Below are 25809 nucleotides of genomic sequence, written 5' to 3'. Positions count from 1 at the left end.
ATTCTGTCGCAGCTACGATGCTTGCCGACATATGTATGCCTGATGACTGCATCATTGAGATACAAAGTTTGCACGCTCTGCAAGGGGTGGCGGTGTCCGCTCTGGGCCATGGAGTCACAGAGTCTACGAATGGATGGATGGATAGATGACTCAAAGGTTCGCGACGCGCCTTTCGCACGCTATCACGGGATCCCGCGTTTGGCACCCACTCAGATGTCTTTGTTGCTCAACCCACTTTTCTATCCATGGTTGTGCACTTATAACTATGTCAAAACAATAGTTCACATGCAGTCTTCGTATCGGCTGGACATGGAAAACCTCGGGATCCAGATAATTAGTCGAAAAACTGTGACCATTGGCGGTGATATCCAGGATGGCTAAACGTAAACGAGAGAAATCATCAGCCGCGGACAGCCAAAGCATAGCAGCGCAGGATGTGGCTTCGGGCGCAACGAGGGAAGGGTCTGTATCTGATGGAGCCGACATTGATGCACAAGAGCGTCCCTCGAATGATATACATCGAACGCGCACCTTTCTAGCTTCACTGGTATTCGCCATCTTTCCGACCATTTCATGCATCACTAACACATGTGGAGGCATGCGAGCAATGTCGTGCGAAAAAGACCAAGTGCGATGAAGACCGTCCCAAGTGTGGACAGTGTAAATCCTCAAGCATCGAATGTGTGTATGGCGAAAAGCGTTTCACAAAGTACGAAAACGCGTGTCAGGCGACCTTGTATCCTTCTGACCACTGTGTATAGGAAAGACCAAAGTCTCAATGCCGCCGTCAATGCAATCCGCCGGCTCGAGACGAAGATCGAGGATCTCACTACTGCGTTCAACGAGGATCGCGATGAGCGTCGTGCTCTTGCATCAGGCCCAGCAGGGGGCATTTCGGAAGGCAGCGCAGATGTCAGAGCAGAGGTCAGAAATGAAAGGCCGTCAAAACCGTCAAACTCTCAAACACAACCCCGAACACCTGTACGAATTGGACTTGAAACGACTGTACCGCCGCGTACTGTGTCGCCTACGCACTCTCGCCCGATTCCTATATCCTTCAGTCAACACGCAACTATCCAATGGGACTCCATTCGATCAGGCCTCTCAAAGAGGTTACAGCAAGAGACTCAGCACCTAGGCTCAGACTTTGTTATCGAGCAGGAATCGCAACGCCCGCCCCTCTCCTCGACCATATCTTGTCTTTCAAGTGATGGCCATGTGTACTGGGCGCGAGACTTGCCCGAGGTGATCGTCAGGGCTTTATCAGACCTCTACTTCCTCACTTTCAACCGCATCTCTCCGATACTCGACAGGGAATTCTATGACCACTACACGCTTGTAGATGTCATCCACGGAGGATTCCCAGAGACCGTCGAATCCTGTGTGGTGCTCAACGTCCTGGCTCTCGGATGCCTAGCTCTCCAGGCCTACGAGGAAGGTAACTTCTCTGTCCCGGCTGACATAGAAATTTGTCGCTCTGGTAGACACCAAGACCTGTGGTCCGAAATCACTCAAGAAAATCCCCAAGGGCTCAGATTTTTCAACGAAGGCCGCAAACTATCGGCGTTTCTGCAAACAGAAACAAGCCTACAAGCGTGTCAAAACCTCCTCCTGTCTGCGTAGGTAATGACAAAAATTGTATGTAGATATACCGTACTGATAGCAAGCCAGCCTATGGTCCGCGCAGATTGTTCGGCCAATGGATTCATGGACCTACCTCACACGCGCATGCTACATCTGTATCATCATGGTGAAACTAAGATGGTGACTACCACCCAGCACGGCCCGTCGAAGCAGTCCGTCACTGACATTGACACAGCAACGCAACCAACGACTGGGCAGACGACATGCTCTCCCGGGTATTCTGGAGCGCCTTAATGAGCGAAGCAATTTTAGTGCAGGAACTCGATCTCCCACCCAGCGGTCTCGTCCGATACGAAGACGACGTCCAGCTCCCGCGCTTCGTGAAATGCCCTCATCTGCCCGAAGCGTCAAGCCAGGGACGAGTCGACAGCGATGCAGACGACGACGAGGCATATTTCCAGTACCATTTCCTCGCACAGGTACGTACCTATTTCGCTGAACATCCCCATCCGCCACCAGTTACTGTCTAGAAAATCTAACTTGCTCGCCGTACGCAGGTAGCACACAGGATCATCCTCACGCGGGTTCGCAACAGTATCTACTTCGTCGCCGAAACTGCGGATTTTCCGCCTCAGGCTGTCGTTGCAGAATTGTATCATCAGCTGGAGCAGTGGCGCGAAGCCCTACCTTCAATCATCCAGTTCGCACACGATGAATCTGCACAGAGACATGTAACAAAGACTGCCTCACCAGCACATGCAGTCGCCGATGCCATCCTCAGGAGTCGATATCGCATAGCTAAATTCCACATTGGCCGTCCATTTCTATGCAAAGTCCTGCAGAGCCCAAGTACGGCAACACAGAGAGATCTAGAAGCCTGTGCAAGCGCCTTCGAGGCAGCCATGTGGTGGCCAGCCGTACAAGGCATTTGCCAACTTATGAAAAGCTTTTCGCCCTTGAAGTTTGCATTCTCATGCCAGTAAGGAGGATAGCTGCTAAAAAATGCAGCATATTCGTCTGACATTAGCTTAGGTTCGTCGGCCAACAGGTCCTTTATCACGCCTTCGCAATGCACCCGCTGCCTGCGCTCCAAAACGTCGTTCCGCGCGACTGGTATGTGTGGAGTCGCGAAATAAGCCATCTCCTCTCCTACTGCGCCAGCCTCAGTCCCGCCGTGGCGACCGACTTTACCCTCTTCAGAGCCCTGCAGGACGATCTCACCGTTTATGACAGACAAACATAACAATCACCGTTTTGCTGGTAACGGATAACCGCCTTGTTTCTCGAAGAACTTGGTCGCCTGCTGCAGCAACTCAGTCGTTTCAGGCCCCAGCCACTGCGGCACCAGCGCCGTGTAAAACGTCTCGAGCTCCCTCATGCGCTTTCCCGCAATCATACACGCTGCGCCCTTCATCCGCGCATCGCACGCCGTCTGCGCTATTGCCGCCGCCACGTCCTCGACGTCGTTTGCGGGTAGTTCTGCTCTGTTCCATGCGTCAATGTAGCTACCGGTAATATGCGTTGGCGTGACAAAGGGCACCACAGCGTTGAGCCTGATGCCGTATTTTGCGGCCGCGGGCTGAGAGGAGCGCAGCAGCCCAATAATGCCATGCTTAGATGCAATGTATGATACCACGCCTGTGCCACCAAAGTAGCCGGACGTGCTGGCGGTCATGACGACAGAGCCGCGTGAGCCGTCATATGCGGATGGCGGGTTGGAGCGCATGTGGAACATGGCGAGGCGGATTGCTGTTGTGCAGACTCGTCAGCGACAGGCTCTCTCCCCAATTCACACAGTATAGTGTTTTTCCACTACCAAAAACATACTATTCATCGTGCCCTTCAGATTCACATCTACAACGCGATACGCCTCGACCGGCTCGCGACACTCGGCCTCCCTCTGCTCATCATCCTCTTCGATGCTAGCAAAGTCCCAGAACGGCTCGGTCTCCATGACGCCCGCGTTCGCAACCACAACATCGATCTTGCCCGCCCAGTGTTTCGCCTTTGCAAATGCCCCGCTCACGCTCTTCCAGTCTGTGATGTCACATTCGACCAGGAACGCCCGGTCCAGCTGCGCCTTGTCGAGCGCCTGAAGCGCGGACGTCGCTTCTATGCGGGTGCCGGGAAGGTCCGCGAGGGCGACCTTTGCGCCGTGCTGCAACAGGAGGAGGGCGGTTGCGAGGCCGATACCTGAGGCGGCGCCTGTGATGAATGCGGTCTGGCCGGCGAGTGAGGAGAGCAGAGATGGAGTGAGGGGGATGTCTGCCATTGCTGAGATGCTGTGGGAGGTTTGTAGGTATGTAAGTATGTAGTTATGTGTATGCCCGGATTGTGTGCACCTATTTAATGACGTCTCGCACCAGCCAGTAACCCCACTTAACTACGCTGATAATCGCTGGATCAACAGTTAGTGGAAGCAGCAGCAGCCTATGACATGAAAGCCACAGCCAGAGAGCCACAGCCACAGCCAGCACGAAGATGGTACATCAATTCTCCCATAATTCGTGTCGCGCTGTCACGCGTCCATGGATCGTGCTGGCTGCCCCACATTCACTTTACCCCGCAGTCATGATGATATCTAGCTTAGGTTATTGTATTGTTACGTTAGGTACTCTGTAAGATATGTCCAGGCCGTCGACTGAGAGGGTATGCTATGATATGCAGAACGATATCACTAACACATGGCACGCATTAACCCAAAAAACTAAGAGTTGTAATAAAGGCATACTGAATATTTATACAATCTCGAACAGACTCGCAAACAGAGGAGGTGCAGGCCATTCAAACTCTGCGAGCCCACGACCAAAAGCCAGCGGACTCTATGATGAATGCATCCCTATATGCAGACAAAACAAAAACCAGAACGTAGATGGTGTATGCAGGAGACGGCGGGTAAGCCTCGACCATCGACGGAGAGAAGATTATTAGACACGATATGCAATGCAACTTCGTGGAATCAAGGACATACGAAGCAAACAGAAAACACAGCACGGGTGCCGGCCAGCGGAGGTCCGATTTCGATTCAGAAATCGAGAGAGATGGAGAGAAAAAAGAGGTCAAGGAAAAGGTACTATGACCATAAGACCAGAGTGTTAAAGACATAAGGCCTGAGCCCAACTCGTCTTCGTAGAAAGCCGCAAGCCGCCCGACCCGTGTTCGCCGGAGTTCCGCCTGTCTTCGATAATGAAAAGCTTGCCCAAACGGGAAAGAGAAAGGAGATACGCTATCTGTATGCAAACCCAAGGAGACTTCTTACAATCCCACCACTTCTTTTGGAAAACAAGGAGAGACAACAAAAGGAGATGGTCTAGAGAGTATCACCAGAAAAAGAAACAAGAGGAGATGTTCATTATACCGGGCCGCATTTAGCAACGCATGCACATTAATATGCTGCCTGCATTTCCAACACGCGAACACCTTGTGGTGCCATTGACGGGGCAGGGGAGTCGGATGTGGATGAGACAGCGTCTTCATACCCAACGAGGGCCTGCGAATGGAGCTTGAAAGCTTCGCCCATAAGTTTGGTGATCCTGTGACAGAATTAGTACTATTGGTGGGAAAATTGGCACTACTGCTTTTAATCATGACTTACCCCCAAACAACGACCTCGTCGATCATGCTGCCCCAAAGTCTTGCCACAGTCGAGCTGAGCTTCGAGCCGTAGACACCAGCTGACTCATCGTCAAACAACATTCGTAGCTTGTTGTACATGGCCAGTTCTTCCTCTGTCGCTGGCTCCTCGTCGTGTTCCAGGCGATAGAGCCAAAGGGTAAGAATGACCATGAGATCAAGTCCGCAAAGTGGGTGCTCGACGCTCCAGTTGGTGGCCGAAGTGCGAGCAACCCATCGGATGCCCTGTACAGCAGCAACCTCGATGCAGTCGAAGCATTCTTGGATGACTTTGAGCATCTCTTCTGAACGCACAACGCGATCACGAGCGTGCGTCATTGCAGCCGCAACCTCATAAGAGTCGTGATAGCGAAGTGCTTCTTGAACCGATTTCAGGTCGACTACCAGACGAGCACGTGTGTTGCGATACAAAGCCATCGCGTTAAAGATGAGGGGATGACCCTTGTGGGGAGCACTGAGTTGAACGACCACTGTTTCAGGCTCGCAAATCTCTAGTGACTTATTCCAAGAATCCAGCGCAAGGCGAAGTCTATATTCAGTGACGACATCCTGCAAAGCCTCCGGGCTGCGCTTGTGATACCAAACCTCCAGGAAGAGCGCGTTGATCATGACGCGAGTTGCAAATGCACTGTACCGAGTGGATTCACCTTTAAATAGTGTATCATGCGCCTCGCGGAAAGTAACAATCGTCGATGCGGCGAGGCTTTCACGCCAAGAATCTTCGTCAGATGCCTCGAGATTCCATAGAGATTCTGATGATGGCAGCTCAAGAGTATCAAATTCATTGAAGCTGATAGCCGGGGTATGATTGTACGTTAAAGTGAGCAGGCCAAAGAAGATGTAAACAGCGTAGTAAGTTCGACGGCACTGCTCGTCCTCTATCCACTCCGGATGGCTTGGCTGGGTGCCTACTCTTGCTTCGGTGCGTAGCTTTAACTCATAGCGATTTCCAGCTACCATGTTTGCCAACAGACTTTTGATTGAGCACGCCCATTCCAGACCTTTGGGGTCACCACTCCAGCTCGCAAAGATCATGTTCAGAAGAGTGCTTTGCATGGTCCACAAAGGGCATTTGCGAGAGCTGAAATTCTCCTTGTTCTGGAGGAACTGGTTCACAAGAACCTTTGAACCAATGTGAAACATGTATGCCTGATCTTGGTCAAAGGTGTAGAGTGCACCAACTGAGAGGACAGCTAGGAGAAGTGGGGACGAGAGCTCGGTAGGATCAAATGACGAGGTGTGCAGAAAGGGTAAGTGATGATGGAAGAAGTTGAAGTATGTCATCAAATACCGATTCAGAACACTTCGACTAGGCAAACGGAAGGTCTCCAAAAGTGCAGTCTCACCGTCGAATGCCTTGATATTCTCGAGAATCTTGTTGCATGCCTCTTCAGATTCAACTTGTGGTGCTTTGGTGATTGTCAGGGCTTGACTTGGGCCAGGTGAACGGCGGTAGTCGACTGGAGATACTGGTCCCATCATCGGGTACGGGGAAAGCGCTCCAGGGGTACCAAGGCCTGACATTGATCGCTCCATAATCGGGGGCAGTTGATGGCTGTGGGGTGGGACTGTGCTTGTACCGTGAAAGGCATCATGAGAGCCATTCGATGCGACGGAGTGCGATTTGGGCTCAGTGACGGACTGTGGTAGCATCGCATCCCAAGGCATTTGTGGAAGGGCAACAGACCCTTGCTGATAGCTGACGTTTGGCTCAATCAATGACGGTCCAGTGGGACCAAGGACAGGTCCATTGTATGAATTGTCTGGCTCTTGACTAGCCAACGCTTTATGGCGGAAATCAGTCATCAACATGGCAGCGGTCTCAATATCATCCATATCAACGCTGGTAGCTTCAATCTGCTCAAGTGTAGGACCGATATCTACTGCGACTGATGGCTTCGATGGCGCAGATGCATTAGGCTCAGTTTTTGTGGATGTTCGACGCTTCACCTCGCTGTGAAGTGGGACGCCTCCGTCCTTTGCATGGACGGTACGGTCGTGTCGTAGAAGAAGATCGCGACGAACAAAGGTACTGCGACACTTAAGGCATTTGAAGGGACGTTCTTTGGTATCTGTTGCGAGGAGGGGTGTTAGCTATTGCTTCCCCGCTTCCTGGATACGCGACGAACAACAAGCTCGAAGTTCAAAAAAGAGTTGATGAAAAGTACTTACGCGATCTCTCGTGACGACTGCGATGTTCACTTCTACTGAATGCGCGATTGCAGAACTGGCATTTGTACTTCTTCTCTGGAGCGGAAGCGGGTTTCCTAGCCGTAGCAGGCGACGAGCTGGCGGTGGTGAGGGTCATGTTGGCTGGATGACTTCTCTGGCGGAGATATCAAGAAGGTCAGAGTGTGAGGGACAGTCTGGAGATGGGCAGGCCGGCCAAAGGCGCGTGGGCGTTAAAGTGTTGATGGTATTTTGAAGTCGTGAGAGTACTGGTCATTGGGTGCGAGTAGGGCGGGCATACAGGGTAGCGCCGGTGCAAGCCGGTAAAGAGTATAGATAAGATGGGAATAACGAGCAGTGTAAGCTCAGGAAAGCGGAAAGTGAAGAGTTGAGATGGGAAATGTTGCAAGTGGAGAGTTGGATGTAAAGGTGGAGGATGTGGATAGGTAGAGGTAGGTAAGTAAGTGGTGATAATTTGGGTGTGGGACTCGGGAGGGAGGGCAAGATCCAACAGAGGCCTGGGGGGCAGAGAGAGGAGGAGGGAGGAGGGAGGAGGGGCGTCTGGGTGCTGTGGGTGGGCGCCCGCCGGACCGCCCCCTGAGTATAACATGATGACTAAACTGCCAGAACCGTATACTATTATCTTCCAGTCAAGCCCACTACCTACCGCCCTCCAGCTGCCATGCCGCCAACATTTCCACCTGCATCAACCCCTCCTTCGCCTCTTCTTTGCCTCTTTCCCGCCTTTTTTTTTTTCGCGCGCCCCTCCTCCTTCCAACGGTTCAGCTGGCCGCCGGATACCTGGTAGGTGCCCGAGGTGGTGCAACTGGCCCCGCCAATACCTACCACCTATTAATTACCTACTAACCTACCTGGAACCTTACAACTGGAGAGGAGGGCCGCATGCTGCAGACAATTACAGTAATAAATTAATACAAATAATACCGCTCCGAGCTGCCTTCGTAATATATACCCTATCTAAGCCGTACACACACTGTTGACACCTCATCTATCATTTTGCCATCGTCGTGCACGCGCAGTCGGACTCGCGGCGGTATCACCTAGTGCTTCAACTACGCCACTTCTTTTCTGGATGAAACCGCATCGCGCTGCTGACCACGACGACAGGCCATGTGTTTCGACAAGCTGGCGATCTATAATACCCTTCCGCTCACCACGGCTTGCCTGTAAACACTTTTAACCCACTCGTAGAATAACATAACTACTGAATAGCCAACTCTACCGCTGTCTTCCATCCCATCCCGCCTTCTTCGGAAAATGATTCAAGTGCCACGCACACTTCGGTGGAGAAAGTTATCATCATCCTCTACAAAGTATACTGCAGACACTTCAAGACGGTGACTTCGGCATGGCTTATGCCACGTCGAGCATTCATTTGTCCCCAGACCCACAGCGTTAGACTCTACCATACACACCGCTCTTGTTTCGCGATGCAGATTCATCAACCCAAGGACGCGTTACAAAATCCTCTCGGCGACGACGACAGTTCTATTAATTATTAGTGCTGACTTGCCAGAACACTCCACCGTTATAAACAACCCTCCACCCACGCAAAGGAGGTGGCTGAGAAGTACAGTACGTATGACAACATTGCTCTACACTAGTAATGTTGGTCAAGGGCCGCTCCGACGCTCCGTTCCTGTTCATCTTCACTCAAAACTCCATCGCACCCTTCGATTGGCTCTTGATCGACACCGCAGTCTCTCGTTCCTAGAATGTGGCCCATCCCAGCGGTGTCGAGGATACCCGTTCCCCGGACCCACCATAGACTCCCACGACTCGGATCAAGCTATTCGAAACCGGCTTTAGGGACATGCGCCATGCCCGGTGCGCCCAAATGGCAGGACTTACTTGCGCTATGCGGTGTGAAGATTGAAGAGTCTACTACCATCTCTTTCGTGTCGTGCTTTGAATACTTTCATTTTCCAACCCGCTTGGTGGTGCACTGTTGATTGTAGCATACAGTGACAGGCCGGTCGTGTCGGTGCGTCAACGAATTTTCCCCTCAGTAATGGAATACCAGATGCATGTCTATGCTTTTTTGTCTCAAAGTCGTGATGCAGCTTCGTCGGGAACGGATTTGCTCGTTCTGCAGTGCCGTCAATCGCAGTGGTGATCACTAGCAATAGTGTCCTGCAAAGCACTGCAGTAGAGAGCCGCACACGCAACAACGCACAGTTGCAACTCACTCTGGCCATTAACGAATTCGAAACCGTCAACACTTGCTTCGAAGCGTGGCATGCCTTTTTTTTTCCTCCAGCCGGGATCCAGCTAATTAACCCTGTAGGTAGTGCTGCCATATACGGTTTACCCTATTCTTTGCCCCTCAATTTCCTTGCGGGCCAACAAAACATCAGCGCTTTTGCCCGAAGGACCCCGCCGTCAAATCTTCTTGTCCCTAGGCTGAAAAGAATGAATAAAAGGGGGGATCCTGGATCCTGGCCTAGCAACAACTGACATTATCATCTATCAATTTTCATTGGGGCAACGTCGTCCCATAGAACAATGGAACCTTTTCTTGCCGGTATTATGACGATCAAGTCTCTCTTCTAAAGAACTAGTGCTCTAGGCTCAACCTCAATTAACTGATTCGGATCATCGCACGGATGTCTCGTGCTACTTACTGTAGTCCTAGATGCAAAGCATGGCCGTGTAGCGAACTACTGCGAGGGGACCTGTGCAAGCAGAAAGTATTGATAGGTCGTGTTTCGAGCACGAAGAAAATTCGCGGAAACACCCAATGCTCCACAGATCATCCCAGCTAGCCATCGCGGACAGGCGACATACATACAGACCCATGTAGACAACTAGACTTAAAACTGAATCTGGAATGACTTCGAAGTGCTAGGCTCCACACACCGCGTGGCGTCCTCGAATGCACTGTAGCATTCTGCCTTCTGGACGCGGACAGCTGGCTATCGCGAGACTCGACGGTTCGACGATCCGACGATTCGAGGCTGCTTATAAAGGACAATCGCATTAACCACAGCCATCAGTAAAGATTATTATGGTGGACGTGCAAAATTTCGAGCCAGCCCAGAAAATGTGACTCCCTTGAGTTGCGAAGATGGCACTGCAGCGTGGGATGTCTGACAAGGTGCTCAGTCCGAGACGGTGTATGGCCTGCAGATGCCGCCTCAGGCAGGACAGCAAGTGATTCTTCCAGAACCTTGGAAGATTCACGACACACATATGTAGTGCATAGCTGGGGCCGGCTTAAGGTTTAAGAGGTATTTACGAAGGCCTAATTGATGGGAGTGATCATTTCCTTGCAAGGTCGTAAATTAACATTAGTGTCAGAGTTTGGATAGGTATTAGCCCGGATCCCAACTTCGGCACTCGGATCGTTTTCCTTTTCTGTTCGACTTCCTAGACACCTGGGCAGACGAGGGCGGAGAATATGTGTTGGAAAAGAAAGACCTGTGCATAAGAGATGCTAAAGTAATGTTATTGCGTGTATGTGTGTGTGTGTGCGTGTGTGTGTGTGCGTGTGTGTGTGTGCGTGTGTGTGTGTGCGTGTGTGTGTGTGCGTGTGTGTGTGTGCGTGTGTGTGTGTCTGTGTATGGCCTGACATGTAGATGACCGGAGGAGGCTGATTCGGCGCGTCGAGGTTTGTTTGCTGAGCATAAAAGCGACTCCTTCTTTTACTCACGTGATGCGATTGTGCAGACCAGACCGCAGACCCCACCCGCACATTCCATAGCCCTCATCTTACGACAGCGCCTAACTAAGCACCGCCCACCTATCCCCTCTCACGATCCTAGTACGCGCTGTATTCTTCTACAAACATTCTATCGTCCATCCTTTTGATTAGCGACGCGCTTCTTCTGCCTTAACACCTATGCAGGAGACCTGATTCGACAGCACCAGCGCTTGAGGGTGCTGCGACCTCGAGCGAGACGGCTCTGCAGCGTCTGCATACCTATACCCATATCACATACGACCAGATTGTCTGAATCTTACTCCGTAGCCCACTTATTGTCTAAACAGTTGCCGCACGCGCACATAACATCCATTTCTTTGCGTCGCCAGCAAATCCCGCACACGCACCCTTATCAGAGGATCTATCCCGACCGCGGCCCACAACTCCTGAAACTCTTCGCGCCGATATGAATGGCTATTCTGGAAATATGGCTCCGCCGGGAGGGATGTTCGTTCGGGCTCTGTATGACTACGAGGCTGATGATCGAACGAGTCTGAGCTTTCGTCAAGGCGATATTATACAGGTTATTACACAGTTAGAAAGTGGTTGGTGGGACGGTGTGATCAACGGCACGAGGGGCTGGTTTCCGAGCAATTATTGCGCCGTCGTGCCGAGACCAAATGAAAGCGATCTGAACGAAAGATATGCGGATCTAGACGATGATCCTAGCGCAATAGGAGAGGGAGATTATCCCACCGATACGGATTCAGAGGCTGATAACGATATTACCCATCTCCCAATAGAAGGTCGCCCATCTGGTAGAGATCAAGAGGAGGCAGCTTTTTGGATTCCACAGGCAACACCAGATGGCAGATTGTTCTATTTCAATACGCTCACAGGGGAGAGTACGATGGAACTACCATTGGAAAATCCTTCTTCTCTGAACGAAAACGGGCCCCGAGATCGCACGAATATATATGTACCAGAGCAAACTCGACCCCCACCAGAGTTGATGGCTGGTGGTCTCAACATTGATGATACTGATGACGAGAACTCAAATTCTGATATTGAAGGACATTCTGCGATGGGCGGCTCATACAGCTCTCTGGTAAGTGCCTACATACACTCATATCACATTTTCAGTATTGACGATAGTTCTGTAGCCCCATCGTCGCAGGTCGTTCCAGTCAGATGGTATATCGCCTGCTCCATCAATGGACTCGTTGCACGCAGCTGCGCGGAGCCGGGACATGATTGACGGTAGCTTCTCTGCGATACATGGTACTTTACCTCCCAATGGAACGGCAATGACATCCTTCTCCCATGGACCGTTTGGCTCACAAGCGACTAACAACGCGTCTCGACAATTCTTTGAAGAAGCCGCTGCGGTTCCTCTGACATGGAACAAGATGATGGACGAAATGAAGAAAGCCATTAGTCGATACAGAGAAGCCATAAACAATTCTGACAGGTCGGAGTTCGTAAAGCGTGCAGAAGACATTTCTGACCATCTGCGGCTCCTGCTGGCCGCCGGCTCCGGTACAACAGACAACCATTCGGGCAATCTTTCCATCATATCCACCAACAAAGCTTTGTATCCACACTTCCGGGAAACCATGTCACGCTTCTCAAAACTTGTTCTGTCTTCCCATATTGCTGCCGCAGACTGGCCGCCACCTGATTCGTTCACGAAATGCCTGAAGGAGGCCGAAGGTGTGTTGAATGGGGTCTATGCCTTCGTCGAAGTGGCAAGACAGCAGCGCGGAGAAAATTTACCCCGCATCGTTCCTGGTTTCGTTCTCGGAACCCATTCGGGTGGCAATTGGCGAACAAATGGTATTGGCGATCGTGACCCAACGTCTTCTTCATTCATGGACCAAGACTCTGAATTTGATTCGTTCAATGACAGTTCGAATCGACTAGACACGAGATTGTTGCAGCAGCTTGGAAGCGTCAGAAGTATGATCTCTCAAAGCATTCGACGACTAGCAGATCAATTAGTGGTGCGATCGAAGACAATCAAACCACTTGAGCATGAAGTGCTGGGTAACAATATTTGCAGCGCCGCAGGGAAAGTATTGGATGTCTACCGGCCCTGGATCTCTACTATAGAGTCAATCAACCTTTCGCCCATCGCATCCAGCGCTTTCAGCCAACAGTTGTCCGAATTCGGTAATCAAAAGCAGCGTATTTATGACTTGGTGTCGGAACTCGTCATTGTTTGTCAAGCAGTTGCAGCTCCTTTGGCAGACGAATGGTCAGAGGTGCGTAATGACACCATCGAGGATCGAGTGGATACTGTTCGGAATGTGACTCGAGAGCTGGACTCAACCACAGCATCGTTCTTTGCTTTGCTGCTGCAGCTAGTGTCAACAGTGCCAGAAGAAGACAACCTCCATAGACCGGACCCCAGGCGCAACACCGATAGTGAACTACCCGTGCGAGACAGGTCCGATTCCTTCCCTAAACGCCCAACGCTACCTCACTCAGCCAAATCCCATGCGGGTGTACCAGGCGCAGAACCCGCTCCCATGAAGAATCCAGGCTCAAATCCGGCTAAAGTTATGAAGTTCTTCGGCGAAGTTCCCGCTCCTGTCATGACTACTCCTGTTCAGGATGAGGTGCCGGCATTCCTACGACTTGATCACGAAGGCGAGATATCGTACGACACCAAAGTAACACCACCACAGCTACGAGGTGGCACTTTGACAGCCCTAGTTGAACAGCTGACACGCCATGACCGACTCGATTCGCCATTCAACAACACATTCCTACTTACTTATCAATCGTTTACGACCGCTTCTGAGCTCTTTGAAATGCTTGTCAAACGATGGAGCATACAGCCGCCTGAAGGTCTGGCGCAGGAAGACTACCAGACATGGGTAGATAAGAAGCAAAAACCTATTCGATTTCGAGTCGTCAACATCCTCAAGTCCTGGTTCGATACATATTGGATGGAGGGATATGACGATGACGCTCGAGTACTGATTCAGCGCGTGTACAATTTTGCAAAGGATCATGTCGCGAAGACCAGTACCCCTGGTGCTGGTCCACTCATCGCAGCCGTTGAGCAGCGCCTGCGAGGTCAAGACGCTCCTTCGAAGAGAATGGTCCTTACTATGAGTACACAGACACCACCACCAATTTTGCCAAAGCACATGCGGAAACTAAAGTTCTTGGACATTGACCCCTTGGAATTTGCACGCCAGCTTACGATCATTGAGTCAAGACTCTACGGAAAGGTCAAACCAGCAGAATGTTTGAACAAGATTTGGCACACAAAGAAGACAGACGATGGCGAACCAAAGACCGCGGTCAATGTGCACGCGCTCATTCTACACTCGAATAGGCTGACTAATTGGGTTGCCCAAATGATCTTGACACAGCAGGATGTGAAGAAACGAGTAGTTGTCATCAAACACTTTGTTAACGTAGCAGAGGTAAGCAATATACACTGGATGTTTTAATGCCCGCAGCTAAGACTGACCAGAAATGTCGTACCTTGAACAACTTCTCGACAGTCACCTCGATCCTTTGCGCCCTTTCCACCGCACCTGTTCATCGCCTTACGCGGACATGGAATGCCGTGAATGCAAGAACGATGACCACCCTAGAGGGTATCAAGCGCCTGATAAGCAGCACCAAGAACTTTGCCGAATATCGCGAGACTTTACACAAAGCCAACCCGCCTTGCATTCCGTTCTTCGGTGTATATCTCACCGATCTCACGTTTATTGAAGACGGTATACCTTCTCTCATCAAGAAAACAAACCTAATCAACTTTGCGAAACGAGCCAAAACTGCCGAGGTTATTCGAGATATTCAGCAATATCAAAACGTTCAATATTCATTAGCTCCGGTACCCGAGTTACAGGAGTACATTCTTTCGAACATGCAATCGGCAGGCGACGTACATGAGATGTACGAGATGAGTCTACAAGTAGAGCCAAGGGAACGGGAAGACGAGAAAATCGCAAGGTACGTGCTAGGTTCACGTATATCCGGCATGATTGGTCCAACATGAGTATTGTTGATTGACATTCACTCTAGATTGCTTTCCGAATCTGGTTTTCTGTGAAGATACCCCGCGACGTTTGCGTGCATTTTATTTATTTTATTGCAATTATACGGGCGTTCTGTTGGTTATCAGGAGCAGCCTTTGTCCATTGGTTTGCATTGGTTTGCATTGGGGGGCTTCGGCGGCGCAAATGGTTCAATGGGCGGCTTCAAGAGTCTTTTAGCTTGGTTCAACATGTCAGGTTTGATCTGTGAACTTCTTAGATGATTGGAGATCACGAAATATCGTCATGACAACTATGTATCACGATATAGAGCCCGGATCTATTAGGCTATATGCTAGGAAGATGAGTTACAAGCTACGCAGGAAGGTGTGGCTGTGTGGCGTCTCTTGGAGAACGCTGAGTACCACTTTTACACATGATATGAAGTTCAGAGAAATACTCTATCCGAGCTACCTTCCGACACAATGTAATCACTTCTTTACCGACGAGGCATTATGAACCAAGTGTGAGTGTTCAAATGGTTTCGAATTTCGTTGAACATCAACAAGGCAAGCACGCACGGATGGACGTCCCAACTAGTCCATGGTATTTGCTTCGGTGTCGGTGAATCGGTTGGATAAATGAAGCAATTGCGACTGCCTCAAACCTCTAGTAATGCTTCCGACATCGTAAGGTCTCCTCGCGGCACATACACATCTACGCTCAATGCCCTGCCCAAACAGTGCGCCCGACATCGACTTTCATTTGTTCTAGGGCTTTGTCAACAACATTCTAACCAGGTGTCCACTTACATGATTGCATTCCCAACCTGTTGATATCACATCAACGGAGTTATGCTTTCAGTTTTTACCCTGGGCGTGTTTGCTACTGCGTCTCTGATTAGCAATGGTGAGCGAAACATATTCACATATTCACAGTTCAAGCTCACATCCGAGACAGTACTGGCATCGTGCGAATGTGGATACTCTGTGAATTCGACTACCGATGAAAAACACGCGGTGTTTACCGACTTGCACGAGACAGACTTTCTACACATCTCAGACCTCAACACTCCAACCGGATGGCGCCCACAGGATTACAAAGTTAGTCCCCGAGATGCACGCGGCCCTTACGGCAAATCTTTCTCGATAGCCAATGTAATTCCGAATCCCATGAAGAATAACTACGATTGGGCGGGGGAGAGTGCACGTGGTGGGGATGCCGGGCTACAACTTTGGGTGCGTAGCAAAGTACAGACTGTCAATGTAGGGTCAGCAGAGTTGGCGGGAGACAGACAAGATATGTTGTATGGCAGCTTTCGTGTTGCAATGAAGATGTCCAGGTACAGTGGTACCTGTGGTGCCTTCTTCTGGGTATGCTTCCAGTCCAACGACATAGTCATGTTGCTAAGTCTTCGAATCTAGTACAGCACCGATACACAAGAAATTGACATGGAATTCCTGTCCAAGGAATTTAGTGACGATAAAAATACTGTGAACTACGTCCTTCAGACGCCAGAGTCCGCTGCGATGGGATTCGACGCCTCAAGAACGCCATACTTCAAACCACTTCCGCTTAGATTTCGACCCGACCAGGCTTTCCACGAGTACCGATTCGACTGGACACCGCACAAAGTCTCATTCTATGTGGATGGGAATTGGCAATACGACATGAATCAAGGAGTCCCAAGCAGTCCCGGACATCTCGTGTTGAATCACTGGAGCAATGGCGATGGCAATTGGTCTGCTGGTCCACCTGAGTTAAGCACAATCATGACTATCTCTTATGTCAAAGCATACTTCAACTCTTCCTCATCAGACCGACAGATTGTATATCAGAAGAGCTGTCCCGTGGTCGATAGTTCGAAGATATGTCGGATTCCTACTCTGTCGGCTACTCCAGACAACACGGGTCCCAACGCTAATGATACTGCTCACACATATTTTTTTACTCAGGACCGGGGCGAACTAGGCAACGACGACCATGCCCCCAACCAGATTGTATACGACTCTTCTGCTGTAGGTGTCCGATGGCTGTCGCAAAAGGCGACTGGCTCTTTGCCGAACACTGTCGTGACTCTGATAGCGACTGCTATGTATTTCGTCATACTTGTATAGCCTAGCACAACAGTACCTATGTATGCTGGTAACATAGAAGATATGGCAGCGAGAGATGGAGTCCAGCCACTTTGAAGGCGATCATCATGCCTCTGTTGCGTCAACTCGCAAAGTATTACGAGTATATTTAGCAGCAACACCATTATGCCTAGGGTTTGTGTAGCGTGCTTCTTCAGTGTCTGGTCGATATGTTGGCGCAATTGCACATGGTCCTTTATAGTGATAAATGTAAATCAGTATTCATTTAGTATATGTGGCGGCGTAACAGACATATGTATTCAGGTAGACGTCACAATATATGTTAAATTTGGCAAGCGAGGGGCGCTATTTAATTGATAGCTCCTGCCTAGGTGGCCTTGCTTGGCTGGCAAGATCGGCATCTCGAGAAATGGTGTGGCGACCAGTCGGGGAAAATCCGGGGAAATCCTCGAAAATCCCCCTGGCTGTCCAGCGTTGCGTTGTGTTGCTGCGAAACCCTAACAACAACCACCACCCTTGTCCTATTACCTACTTCCAATACCCTTTGGGCCTTATAACCCGTTCACTCGTTGAAAACACCAAATCGCCTGCAATCGCTATATTCTTCCCATTCCTCCTCCCTCTCCCAATCCAGCGACTGCTCGTGCGCCTTGTCGCCCACTCAGCCTTCTACCGATTCTCCGATCACCGACAATCACTCCAGCCAACGACCTCGTTTCAGGCGACGACGATATATATACTGCGAAATGGGCTTTGGGGACTTCCAGACAATATGCCAAAAGGCGTCGATACCATTATGCTCGCTCGTTGGACCGCCTTCGGGCATCTCTGGTCGCGCTGGCATTCAGGCTCAGTGCTATGCTCGCACGGTTGAATTGGCAAACACGATCATTTTCCAGGGCGCGACGGATGCCATGCATATTATTGCTCTCATCATGCTCGCTGTCATGATTATACACGTTCGATCAAAGTTCACAGCTGTTGGCAAGTACCTCACTTAAACCTCATGACCTCGGGAGCGATGGCACTATTGGGTAATGGTTATGCTGACGTCTCGTGCTTCAGGTCGCAAGGAGATAACATCATTCTTCTATCTCTACATGATTCTTACAGTCATATCGCTAATACTGGACTCGGGGGTTGTCCCACCTGGCTCCGGATCGTTTCCATACTTTGCTGCCATTCAGAATGGTCTGGCATCGGCGACATGCACAAGCCTGCTCATCAATGGCTTCGTCGGCTTTCAACTCTATGAAGATGGAACTTTCCTCTCTGTATGGCTACTTCGTGGTTGCTCGCTGGCCATGTTCCTCATCTCTGGCGCTGTGTCAATCTTGACGTTCAAGGGTGTGGCTGGCCTAGGACCAGAGAACACCATTGGCATGTTCGTTGTAACCTACATCGTCAACGCGATCTTCGTCTTTGTGTACGCAGTGATGCAGATTCTTCTAGTCGTCAATACCCTAGAGGACCGATGGCCGCTCGGTGATATCTCGTTCGGTATCTTTTTCTTCATCGCTGGCCAGATAATCCTATACGTAGCCAGCAACGCAATCTGCCGGAATGCGAATCACTATTTGGATGGTCTTTTCTTTGCTACTATCTGCAATTTACTGGCTGTCATGATGGTCTACAAGGTTTGACCCACATAACAATTCTTAACGCACATATCTAACTCTGCCACAGTATTGGGACTCCATCACCAAAGAGGATCTCGAGTTTAGCGTTAGCACTAAGACCAACAACTGGGAAGTCAAGGACCTACTTCCCGAAGACGAGCGTCGAGGAACCGTATACCACAACATGGACAAATCACCGGACAACGGCTCTGAATACTCTAATAGCTTGTATCAGCCCGCCAGACCAGCGCAGCACTACAGCAACCTCGACAGATATTAAAAGGCCGAGAAAAGGATGAAAATTTGTATGGGTATAATGCTCTAGTGATGGACGTCTGAGCTCTAATGCCAAACAGGCTACGATATATTTGATTCTGGATCGCTAATAGGGTGTGCCATTGTGGCTTAGGGTGATTGGCGTTTATAGGTCAAGGGGGTTCATGTCAGGATTACCCTCTGTTTGTAGTGTGGCCGTGGAGCGTTGGGATATTCCAGATAGTAATATCATGTTCTCAATTATTTGAATGGACCATGGTTGTTCGAAGTCTGATGTACACCTACCTATTCTACGTGATTGATCTTGGTCTGAATCCTGCAGTCTGGTCTTTTCAGTGTCTCCCTGGTTGTGGTTGATGTATATGCCGTAGCGTTTGGTAATTTTATGCTCAATCGTTTCCCCCGCCAGTTCATGGTCAATACACTGCCGTCCGCCCCATGCCCCATGCCGTAGCAAGCCGATCCAAATTAGAACCTCACGCCAACGCTGACGAAGATGCTTTTCTTATTTTCTCTGCATCACGCTCATCCTTACTTCATTTCCTGCCTTTCTTCTTCTTCTTCCCACCGCTCCCTTGTGTTTGCGGCGGCGTTGACACCACGGCGCTCGCAGGTGTATTCTTCTGCTCAGGTCTATCTTCCACATCGTCCTTGTGATCTGGAGTTTGATCTATTACATTAATTAGTGCTCGTATCACTTCCAAACACCCGTTCGAAGAAGACGAAAAAAGCAAAACAATGGGGGCTCCATCGCGGGGTCATTTTCTCTCCTCAGGTGGCAGACATACCCTCTCCCATCTCCGGCAGTGCAGCCATACTCCTGCCCAGCCGCCCTAGACAGCCCACCAGTCTCCCCACTTCTGCGGCTTTGTCGGTTTTGTACTTTAAGCATGCGCCGGATACTGGGTCATATGTTTTGAGGATGAATGCGGCGAGGGGTGCTTCCGGGGGAGTGGCTGTTGTTGTCGTCGTCGTCGTGGATTCAGGGTTCGTTTTGAGGGGTCGTTTAGAGCGTTTTTTTGTTATTTTGGCACTGGTCGGCGAGAGGACGTTGTATTTGGATGTTATGCGTGTCTAGAGGTGGTGATGGTGTTAATTAAGGGTGTTAAGTGCGATTGGGACTGGGAGTTTGGGAGGCGAACGGACAGTTGTAGGGCGCGCTTGGAGGAGGAGGCTGGACTGCGTGAGCCATTCTTGGCTTGTTTCGAATTGCGGCATTGCTTGTGTGGAAAAGTTTGAAGGACGGCAGGTTTGGACAATGCTGTCTTTTTGTGATCGTTGATAGTATGAGCTGCTGTCTAGCTCTGTGGGGCAGCTTTTCGCGGGGCCTGGGAGCTGGGTGGCTCGGGGAAAGGTTTTACCGCTGGTGTTTTGACGCGGACTTGGTACTCGACTCCCTCGACTAATACAAGCAGAAAGGATACAGATTCAGAGACTTGTTTATGAGCCTGTGTAAATAAATTGGTCCTTGATCTGTATACTGACTTGACATTCTATAATTGATCTTAGTGACGGGCTGATAGATACGAGCAGCAAGATTACAGCTTGCAAGTCGCATGCATGATGGTTGTGAAACCTTCTTCAGAGTCGATCAAACACGCCATTGGTCTCTTGAAGCAGTCTGGGGTCGATCCAGATATCATCTCAAAGCAAGATTTGCTTGAATTTGCAGTGCGGTCTCCCGACGCCCAGCAATATGCCCTTAGCCAACTATTGAAACGTCTAGAACTTGACGAGTCCGAGGATGAAGAGGGCGATGCCGAGGAGCAGGCATCTACTGCTGCTCAGGACTTGCTCGAGAGATGTAGAAACCTCTTACACGAGCTTGAGCAGTTCGCATCCTACTTGAAAGAGCACAAGAAAGATGGACTTGTAGAGTTTCGAACATTCAGAAATGAACTGAAGAGCGAGATTCGCTTCCTCGAGAGAGTAGGTTGGCCAGTTCCACTCTTTATATGGTTATCTTTGCCCTACTTGTTAAGTTGCTCAAAACCTTTTCAATTCGGGCAATCATCAATGTCATGCGTCTCCTAACAAACACCAGCTCCAAAAATCTGATCTGGGAGCTGAGAAAATCCAACACAACATTTCCTCGTCGAACTTCCCTTATTATGAGACTCTCTGGTCCGCTGCGAAACGGTCGTCGGAAGTCCTCACTTTCAGAAAGTGGTTCTATTGGGAACCTTCTTCACCAGATTCGAACATGTCCGATTCTGCGGGACGTCAGAGTCATAAAACACAGTCCACACCCAATAAGTCACGGGAGAAGCATAGTGCACTCGTCGATGTTGTTACACAAAACGGCCGCGGATGGATAAAAGTCTCAACTGTCAACGACAACAGGATTCTGATGGAGCTCGCCAAGCAAGGCTGGCGGAACGACTCAGACTCGGATGATGACATGGACGTCGATGATACCAATACCAGCAACAAAGCTGATAAACCTAAGGATGACGACGAAGACCAGGTATCTCTTTTGAAGATCGCTACGGACCTCTCTCGTGCAGCCAAATCAAATCGCATCCACACACACCTTCCTCATATCACTTTCGTCCTTCCCCGCGTGCACCGCGGTGCATACGCTGCCGTTGATGCCGTACTTTCACGCATTGTTGCGACGGGCTGTACTGTGCAAACTGCAGATGAGATTCCTACCACACCACCGCTCGCCGCCACTCTGCATTCGCTCATGATCGATGAGAGTCGGTCATTCTCGACCACGGTGAATGTCGACTGTACCATTTTACTCGCACTCGTGTCCGATATTTCACATATGGTGGTTGAGCCACAGCCATGGTATCCAAAAGCAGTCACGCAACAGATCGCAGTCGAGAGGCGTGCGCAGCTACTGCCCAACACACTGTATCCAGTCCTAGCGGGCCGCGATTTGACATGCACTACTGAAGCAGCGCAGCGCATGAGGCAGATTGTAAGCACGATCGGCACGGATAGCGAGAAGGCGCGAGCGAATATATTTGTCTGCGATGATGCGCAGAACACAAAGGACAACTTAATTAAGCGCCTAGCAAACTTAACAGACCATGATGTCCCGCCGGTCTTGTGCTTACCGATCCGCGTGCTGCCACCATTTGACCTGCCTGCGACGCTTTCAGCCCTGCCCGCCGTAGCAGCGAAGGTTGCGGAGCAGTTGACGGATATCAATCAATCCATCTTTCTGTCCGCGTGGGCAAACGGCATCACGACGCTGAGCTCGAACGCAACCGTTGCAAAACAGATTGAGAGGATCATCGAGGAATTGCGGGGTGAAGACGAGGAGACAACCGGGCCGCATGTCTGGATATGCAGTGAGAGCAGGAGTCTGGTCAGTAAAGCGGGAAGAGGAGATGGGAAGTGGGGTAGTGCAGAGACCAGGAGCGTTGTTAGGGATATTATATGCTGAGAGTACGAGTCGTTTACCAAAGGTGGCCTTGATCGCTGCTTATATCATCGCCATATCAGTTATCCAGGTCCTTGGACATCATGTGCGCCGACTGCAACAAGCCGGTCAGAGATGCAATTGCTGCTCAATATAGGATCCTCTGTTGCAAACCCTCTAGCAACCTCTCAAGTCTGCGCTTGTCCTCTCATATTTTGCTCTCCCTCTCTCCCCTCCAAAGAACTTCCGCTTTCAGATGACCTGGCATTGCCGGAGAACGATTAGTTATCCATGTTGCAATCAGACTGGTATAAACACCGCTAATACTGCAGTCTATGGCCTGTCAAGGCTAGGCGCATATAATATTAGTGTCGTGGCAACACACGACGGAAGTATTAAACCCTTGCTCGAATGGTTGACAGTGGCTATGGGTCGAATATGTATCTCTAGAAATGTTCCTAAAATCCATAAGCCTGATTTTTACCTGTACAATTGTTCTCTAAACGCCATGCAGTCATAATCCCTGATACATAAGACTCGCAAAGCTCAAACAGGATCAATTTACTTACAGACCAGCACCAGATCGCTGTCGATCCGGAGGTCTTTCAACAAGGCTGTTAAAATTCAGCTGCAACCGCCTTCATGTCGACTTTCCAGTTGCTTATCAATGGTAGGCTATCAACACACGATATGGCCAATGGTATAGCGGCAGGTGGTAAAATTCCGTATCATGGTGCAGCATACTATATCAGGACAGAGAAGACCCAGAAAACATATTGAAATCCATAATTGTTAGTTACGAATGGTATCATTCTCAGGTATTGTCGTCTCTCAACATATTCGAATCCGTGATCACCGCCGCCTCCAGACAATTACATGGATACGTTGATCTTCAGGGGCTTCAGACTAGCCACAACAGAGTGCGAAGTACATGAACTCAATGCATCTACAGTAAACATGACATTTTTAAATTCCGGATACGGCCGACATGCGTGTCCCGGAAGGTGGTACGCTGTACGACTAGCAAAGCTGATCTTTGCAAAGCTGCTACAAGAATACGACATTGAATGAGATGAGAAAGTCGGGTCGAGACCGCCAAACATGTGCATTGAGTTTTTAAATGGCCCAAACATGGATGCAAAGGTCCGAATGCGCAAGAAAGTGTTTACACGATTTGTAGTACATCTAGGCTTCACTGAACTATGTTGTCCCGCTCTCAGTCAAATTGTAGTATTTTTTCCAGAACTAACAGTGTATCGATGGAGGTACTCCTATCCTATGTATATACGGCCCTTTTATAGAGGCTTACTCGGCCGTGTAACTGTAGAAGTTTAAACCATATGAGCGTACTCGAAGCCTATTTTTCAATATAACATAGGCGCTAGCTCCAGTGTAGTGGCAGCCGCGTCCAGAGTCAATGTATAGCCCCAGAAGGCAAGATATCAGAAAGCGTGTACGTTACATTCAGGCTCGGTACACACGTATCACATTCCGCTCATGAGCAGTCCTCCTAATATGGAAGCGTTGACAGGTAACATAGAAGGTAATCATCGCTTTGCAATCAAGTTACTAGCTGATACCAGGTTATGCTATAGAACAATCTACTATCAGAGTGGGTAGCGCTTCTTATAGCTTACATAAGTATCAATCAGTAGTAAAAGGACTTCTTCCGTCCTTTCTTGTCGTAATCTAGAGAGGCGCCAGAGATGAGCAGCGTATTAGGGTAGATGCAACATATGGCCCTGGTTAAGCTGATATATTTATACTAGATTAGACTCATCCGGACCCTAGAAAGAGTCTATTGCACAAGAAACGATAAGTGTAAGTATGGTGTGACAATTATTTTCTTTCCACAGATACGGTACTTTCAGGTCTAGCGGGGGCTCCTGAAAGTATTGACTTGACCTCTGGTTGTGGGAAAGTTTAGACGGCAGCTACAAATGGGCGAGGCGAAGGCATATCGCGACTTATGACGAGATCGGAAATGAACTCATGTTGAGATTTGGCAGTTTCATTCACTATCTGTCCAGAAATCCATCTCTGCGGCGGTCAATCACGATCAGAATACTACAAGAATAACCCCTCGAAACCATATTCGTCTCCACATCCCCTGATCACTATTCCATCCCATCAACCAGCCTTCGTATCTCATACACGCCCATCGGCCACGCTCAGGCTTCTCGTCGGAACAGCTGTACTCTGTCCCGTACGAGGACCCACACCTCTAACTTCCCGCGTATCGGCACCAAAATGATCAAACCCCCTGGCAACACCATAATGCTGCCTGCCAATGCGTCTGAAATGGCCCATGACAAGCGCCAGACTCGCCATTACCATCTCGACATCCGGACCCGCGGGCAAGACGTGAACGATGTGGATATGCAAGTGACCAACTTCGGCGCCAGAGGTAGCGCGGGTGCCGAGGACGGTGTGAGTAAATGTCGCTATGGGTGCATTCACATCCGCGTTCAGGTGCATCAGTGTGAATGTGGGGCTAGGCAGGGGTGTGAGGCGCCATACGTACATTGCGGGTCCTGCATGCTGTCCTGGATTACCGTCGTCGGAGTTGTGGGAGGACGGGAGAGCGAATGCAATCGTCCAGTCCTTGAAGTTTCGGCTCTGCATAGGCAGTGTATACGTCCTGCTCACACGCTCTGCATCGCCAAGTCCTATGTCAGTAGGAGCATATCTCGTCGTGATTGTGCCGCGTGGCATCCAGGGGAGAATGGGAGCGTCGTTGTAGTTTGCATGTGCGACTTCAACGTCACATTCTGGTACGATCTTCGTGCTGTATGTAGCTGCAGTGCTACGCACGAGTGTGATATCTGCTCTTTTGCTGAAGAGCTTGGGTGATGAGCGTGTTATGAGGCGGTACGCTGGTTGGGAGGTTGACGGAGTGGTTGGGAGGAGGATTTGTAGGCTGCGTGAGACTTGGACGAGGGTGTAGGTTTGGAGAGGGATCGAGGGGTCGGCAGGCGCATAAGATGGGAGGAGATTGTCTGACGCGGTGTACGTGGGTGGATGGTCGGGAGCTTCGTCTATCGTGGTAGCATCCGATGGACGAGTACTGTCTACTTGTGCATATGGAGGCGTGTTGTGGACTGAGGGCGTGGAGTACCACTCAGTGTCTTCGACCGCATGACGGTGAGAGAAACTGGGACGTAAGGATTCGCCGACGGAGTGGTGACGTCTAAGGTTGTCCATGGTGTCGCGTGTCAAGTGTAAGCCCGATCAAGTGCCGTTGAGCAAAGTCACGATGTATGTTTGTGGGTGTGGGAGAAGTCGACGCATAATAGGCGATGGCACCGTAGGTTCCGAGCTTCGAGAGACGGAGCGACAGAAATGAAATAGAAAGAGAGGTGACAATGGACAGAACGATGACAAGGTCTCG

General features: G+C 50.0%; 9 protein-coding genes across 9 annotated transcripts; 5 read left to right on the top strand and 4 right to left on the bottom strand.

Annotated features, from left to right (window-relative positions):
• Window positions 1-234: 234 nt before the first annotated feature.
• EJ05DRAFT_17668 (putative C6 finger domain protein) lies at window positions 235-3041 on the top strand. The gene is made up of 7 exons (XM_033739558.1): window positions 235-547; window positions 597-709; window positions 762-1619; window positions 1672-1764; window positions 1820-2063; window positions 2142-2563; window positions 2617-3041. Exons 1-7 carry the CDS (start codon window positions 374-376, stop codon window positions 2825-2827), a joined length of 2115 nt encoding a protein of 704 aa, XP_033605311.1. The 5' UTR covers window positions 235-373; the 3' UTR covers window positions 2828-3041.
• Window positions 2434-4118, bottom strand: EJ05DRAFT_17771 (NAD(P)-binding protein). Its single transcript, XM_033739562.1, has 2 exons — window positions 3412-4118; window positions 2434-3333 (listed from the first exon to the last, which is right to left on the bottom strand). The coding sequence occupies exons 1-2, from the start codon at window positions 3854-3856 to the stop codon at window positions 2831-2833; spliced, it is 948 nt and encodes a 315-aa protein (XP_033605310.1). The 5' UTR covers window positions 3857-4118; the 3' UTR covers window positions 2434-2830.
• An 851-nt stretch (window positions 4119-4969) lies between these two features.
• Window positions 4970-7525, bottom strand: EJ05DRAFT_433609 (uncharacterized protein; the record flags this gene model as incomplete). Its single annotated transcript, XM_033741614.1, has 3 exons — window positions 4970-5117; window positions 5180-7289; window positions 7390-7525. The coding sequence occupies 3 exons, from the start codon at window positions 7523-7525 to the stop codon at window positions 4970-4972; spliced, it is 2394 nt and encodes a 797-aa protein (XP_033605309.1).
• Window positions 7526-11516: 3991 nt separating this feature from the next.
• Window positions 11517-15074, top strand: EJ05DRAFT_433221 (ras GEF; the record flags this gene model as incomplete). Its single annotated transcript, XM_033741597.1, has 3 exons — window positions 11517-12158; window positions 12214-14490; window positions 14541-15074. The coding sequence occupies 3 exons, from the start codon at window positions 11517-11519 to the stop codon at window positions 15072-15074; spliced, it is 3453 nt and encodes a 1150-aa protein (XP_033605308.1).
• Window positions 15075-15905: 831 nt separating this feature from the next.
• EJ05DRAFT_495708 (concanavalin A-like lectin/glucanase) lies at window positions 15906-17168 on the top strand (the record flags this gene model as incomplete). Its single annotated transcript, XM_033746280.1, has 2 exons — window positions 15906-16424; window positions 16476-17168. 2 exons carry the CDS (start codon window positions 15906-15908, stop codon window positions 17166-17168), a joined length of 1212 nt encoding a protein of 403 aa, XP_033605307.1.
• Window positions 17169-18032: 864 nt separating this feature from the next.
• EJ05DRAFT_471812 (uncharacterized protein) lies at window positions 18033-19072 on the top strand. Its single transcript, XM_033743042.1, has 2 exons — window positions 18033-18784; window positions 18834-19072. The coding sequence occupies exons 1-2, from the start codon at window positions 18248-18250 to the stop codon at window positions 19044-19046; spliced, it is 750 nt and encodes a 249-aa protein (XP_033605306.1). The 5' UTR covers window positions 18033-18247; the 3' UTR covers window positions 19047-19072.
• A 357-nt stretch (window positions 19073-19429) lies between these two features.
• Window positions 19430-20260, bottom strand: EJ05DRAFT_506525 (uncharacterized protein; the record flags this gene model as incomplete). Its single annotated transcript, XM_033747829.1, has 3 exons — window positions 19430-19712; window positions 19831-20116; window positions 20189-20260. 3 exons carry the CDS (start codon window positions 20258-20260, stop codon window positions 19579-19581), a joined length of 492 nt encoding a protein of 163 aa, XP_033605305.1. The 3' UTR covers window positions 19430-19578.
• A 345-nt stretch (window positions 20261-20605) lies between these two features.
• Window positions 20606-22442, top strand: EJ05DRAFT_481730 (uncharacterized protein; the record flags this gene model as incomplete). Its single annotated transcript, XM_033745106.1, has 2 exons — window positions 20606-20971; window positions 21087-22442. 2 exons carry the CDS (start codon window positions 20606-20608, stop codon window positions 22440-22442), a joined length of 1722 nt encoding a protein of 573 aa, XP_033605304.1.
• A 2124-nt stretch (window positions 22443-24566) lies between these two features.
• EJ05DRAFT_481729 (uncharacterized protein) lies at window positions 24567-25622 on the bottom strand (the record flags this gene model as incomplete). Its single annotated transcript, XM_033745105.1, has 1 exon — window positions 24567-25622. The coding sequence occupies one exon, from the start codon at window positions 25620-25622 to the stop codon at window positions 24567-24569; it is 1056 nt and encodes a 351-aa protein (XP_033605303.1).
• Between the last annotated feature and the right edge of the window lie 187 nt (window positions 25623-25809).

This window comes from Pseudovirgaria hyperparasitica (genome assembly GCF_010093815.1).
Source record: "Pseudovirgaria hyperparasitica strain CBS 121739 unplaced genomic scaffold EJ05scaffold_1, whole genome shotgun sequence".
NCBI classification, from domain to species: domain Eukaryota; kingdom Fungi; phylum Ascomycota; class Dothideomycetes; order Acrospermales; family Acrospermaceae; genus Pseudovirgaria; species Pseudovirgaria hyperparasitica.
Note: the sequence above shows the minus strand (reverse complement) of the source record. Positions and strands in the feature narration are given on the sequence as shown.

Coding starts and splice junctions, on each gene's coding strand:
- EJ05DRAFT_17668 (XM_033739558.1), top strand. CDS start 374: ATGGCTAAACGTAAACGAGAGAAATCATCAGCCGCGGACAGCCAAAGC. Junction 548..596: donor GCACCTTTCTAGCTTCACTG/GTATTCGCCATC, acceptor ACACATGTGGAG/GCATGCGAGCAATGTCGTGC. Junction 2,564..2,616: donor AAGTTTGCATTCTCATGCCA/GTAAGGAGGATA, acceptor ACATTAGCTTAG/GTTCGTCGGCCAACAGGTCC.
- EJ05DRAFT_17771 (XM_033739562.1), bottom strand. CDS start 3,856: ATGGCAGACATCCCCCTCACTCCATCTCTGCTCTCCTCACTCGCCGGC. Junction 3,334..3,411: donor TCTGAAGGGCACGATGAATA/GTATGTTTTTGG, acceptor TCTGCACAACAG/CAATCCGCCTCGCCATGTTC.
- EJ05DRAFT_471812 (XM_033743042.1), top strand. CDS start 18,248: ATGATTCTTACAGTCATATCGCTAATACTGGACTCGGGGGTTGTCCCA. Junction 18,785..18,833: donor CTGTCATGATGGTCTACAAG/GTTTGACCCACA, acceptor ACTCTGCCACAG/TATTGGGACTCCATCACCAA.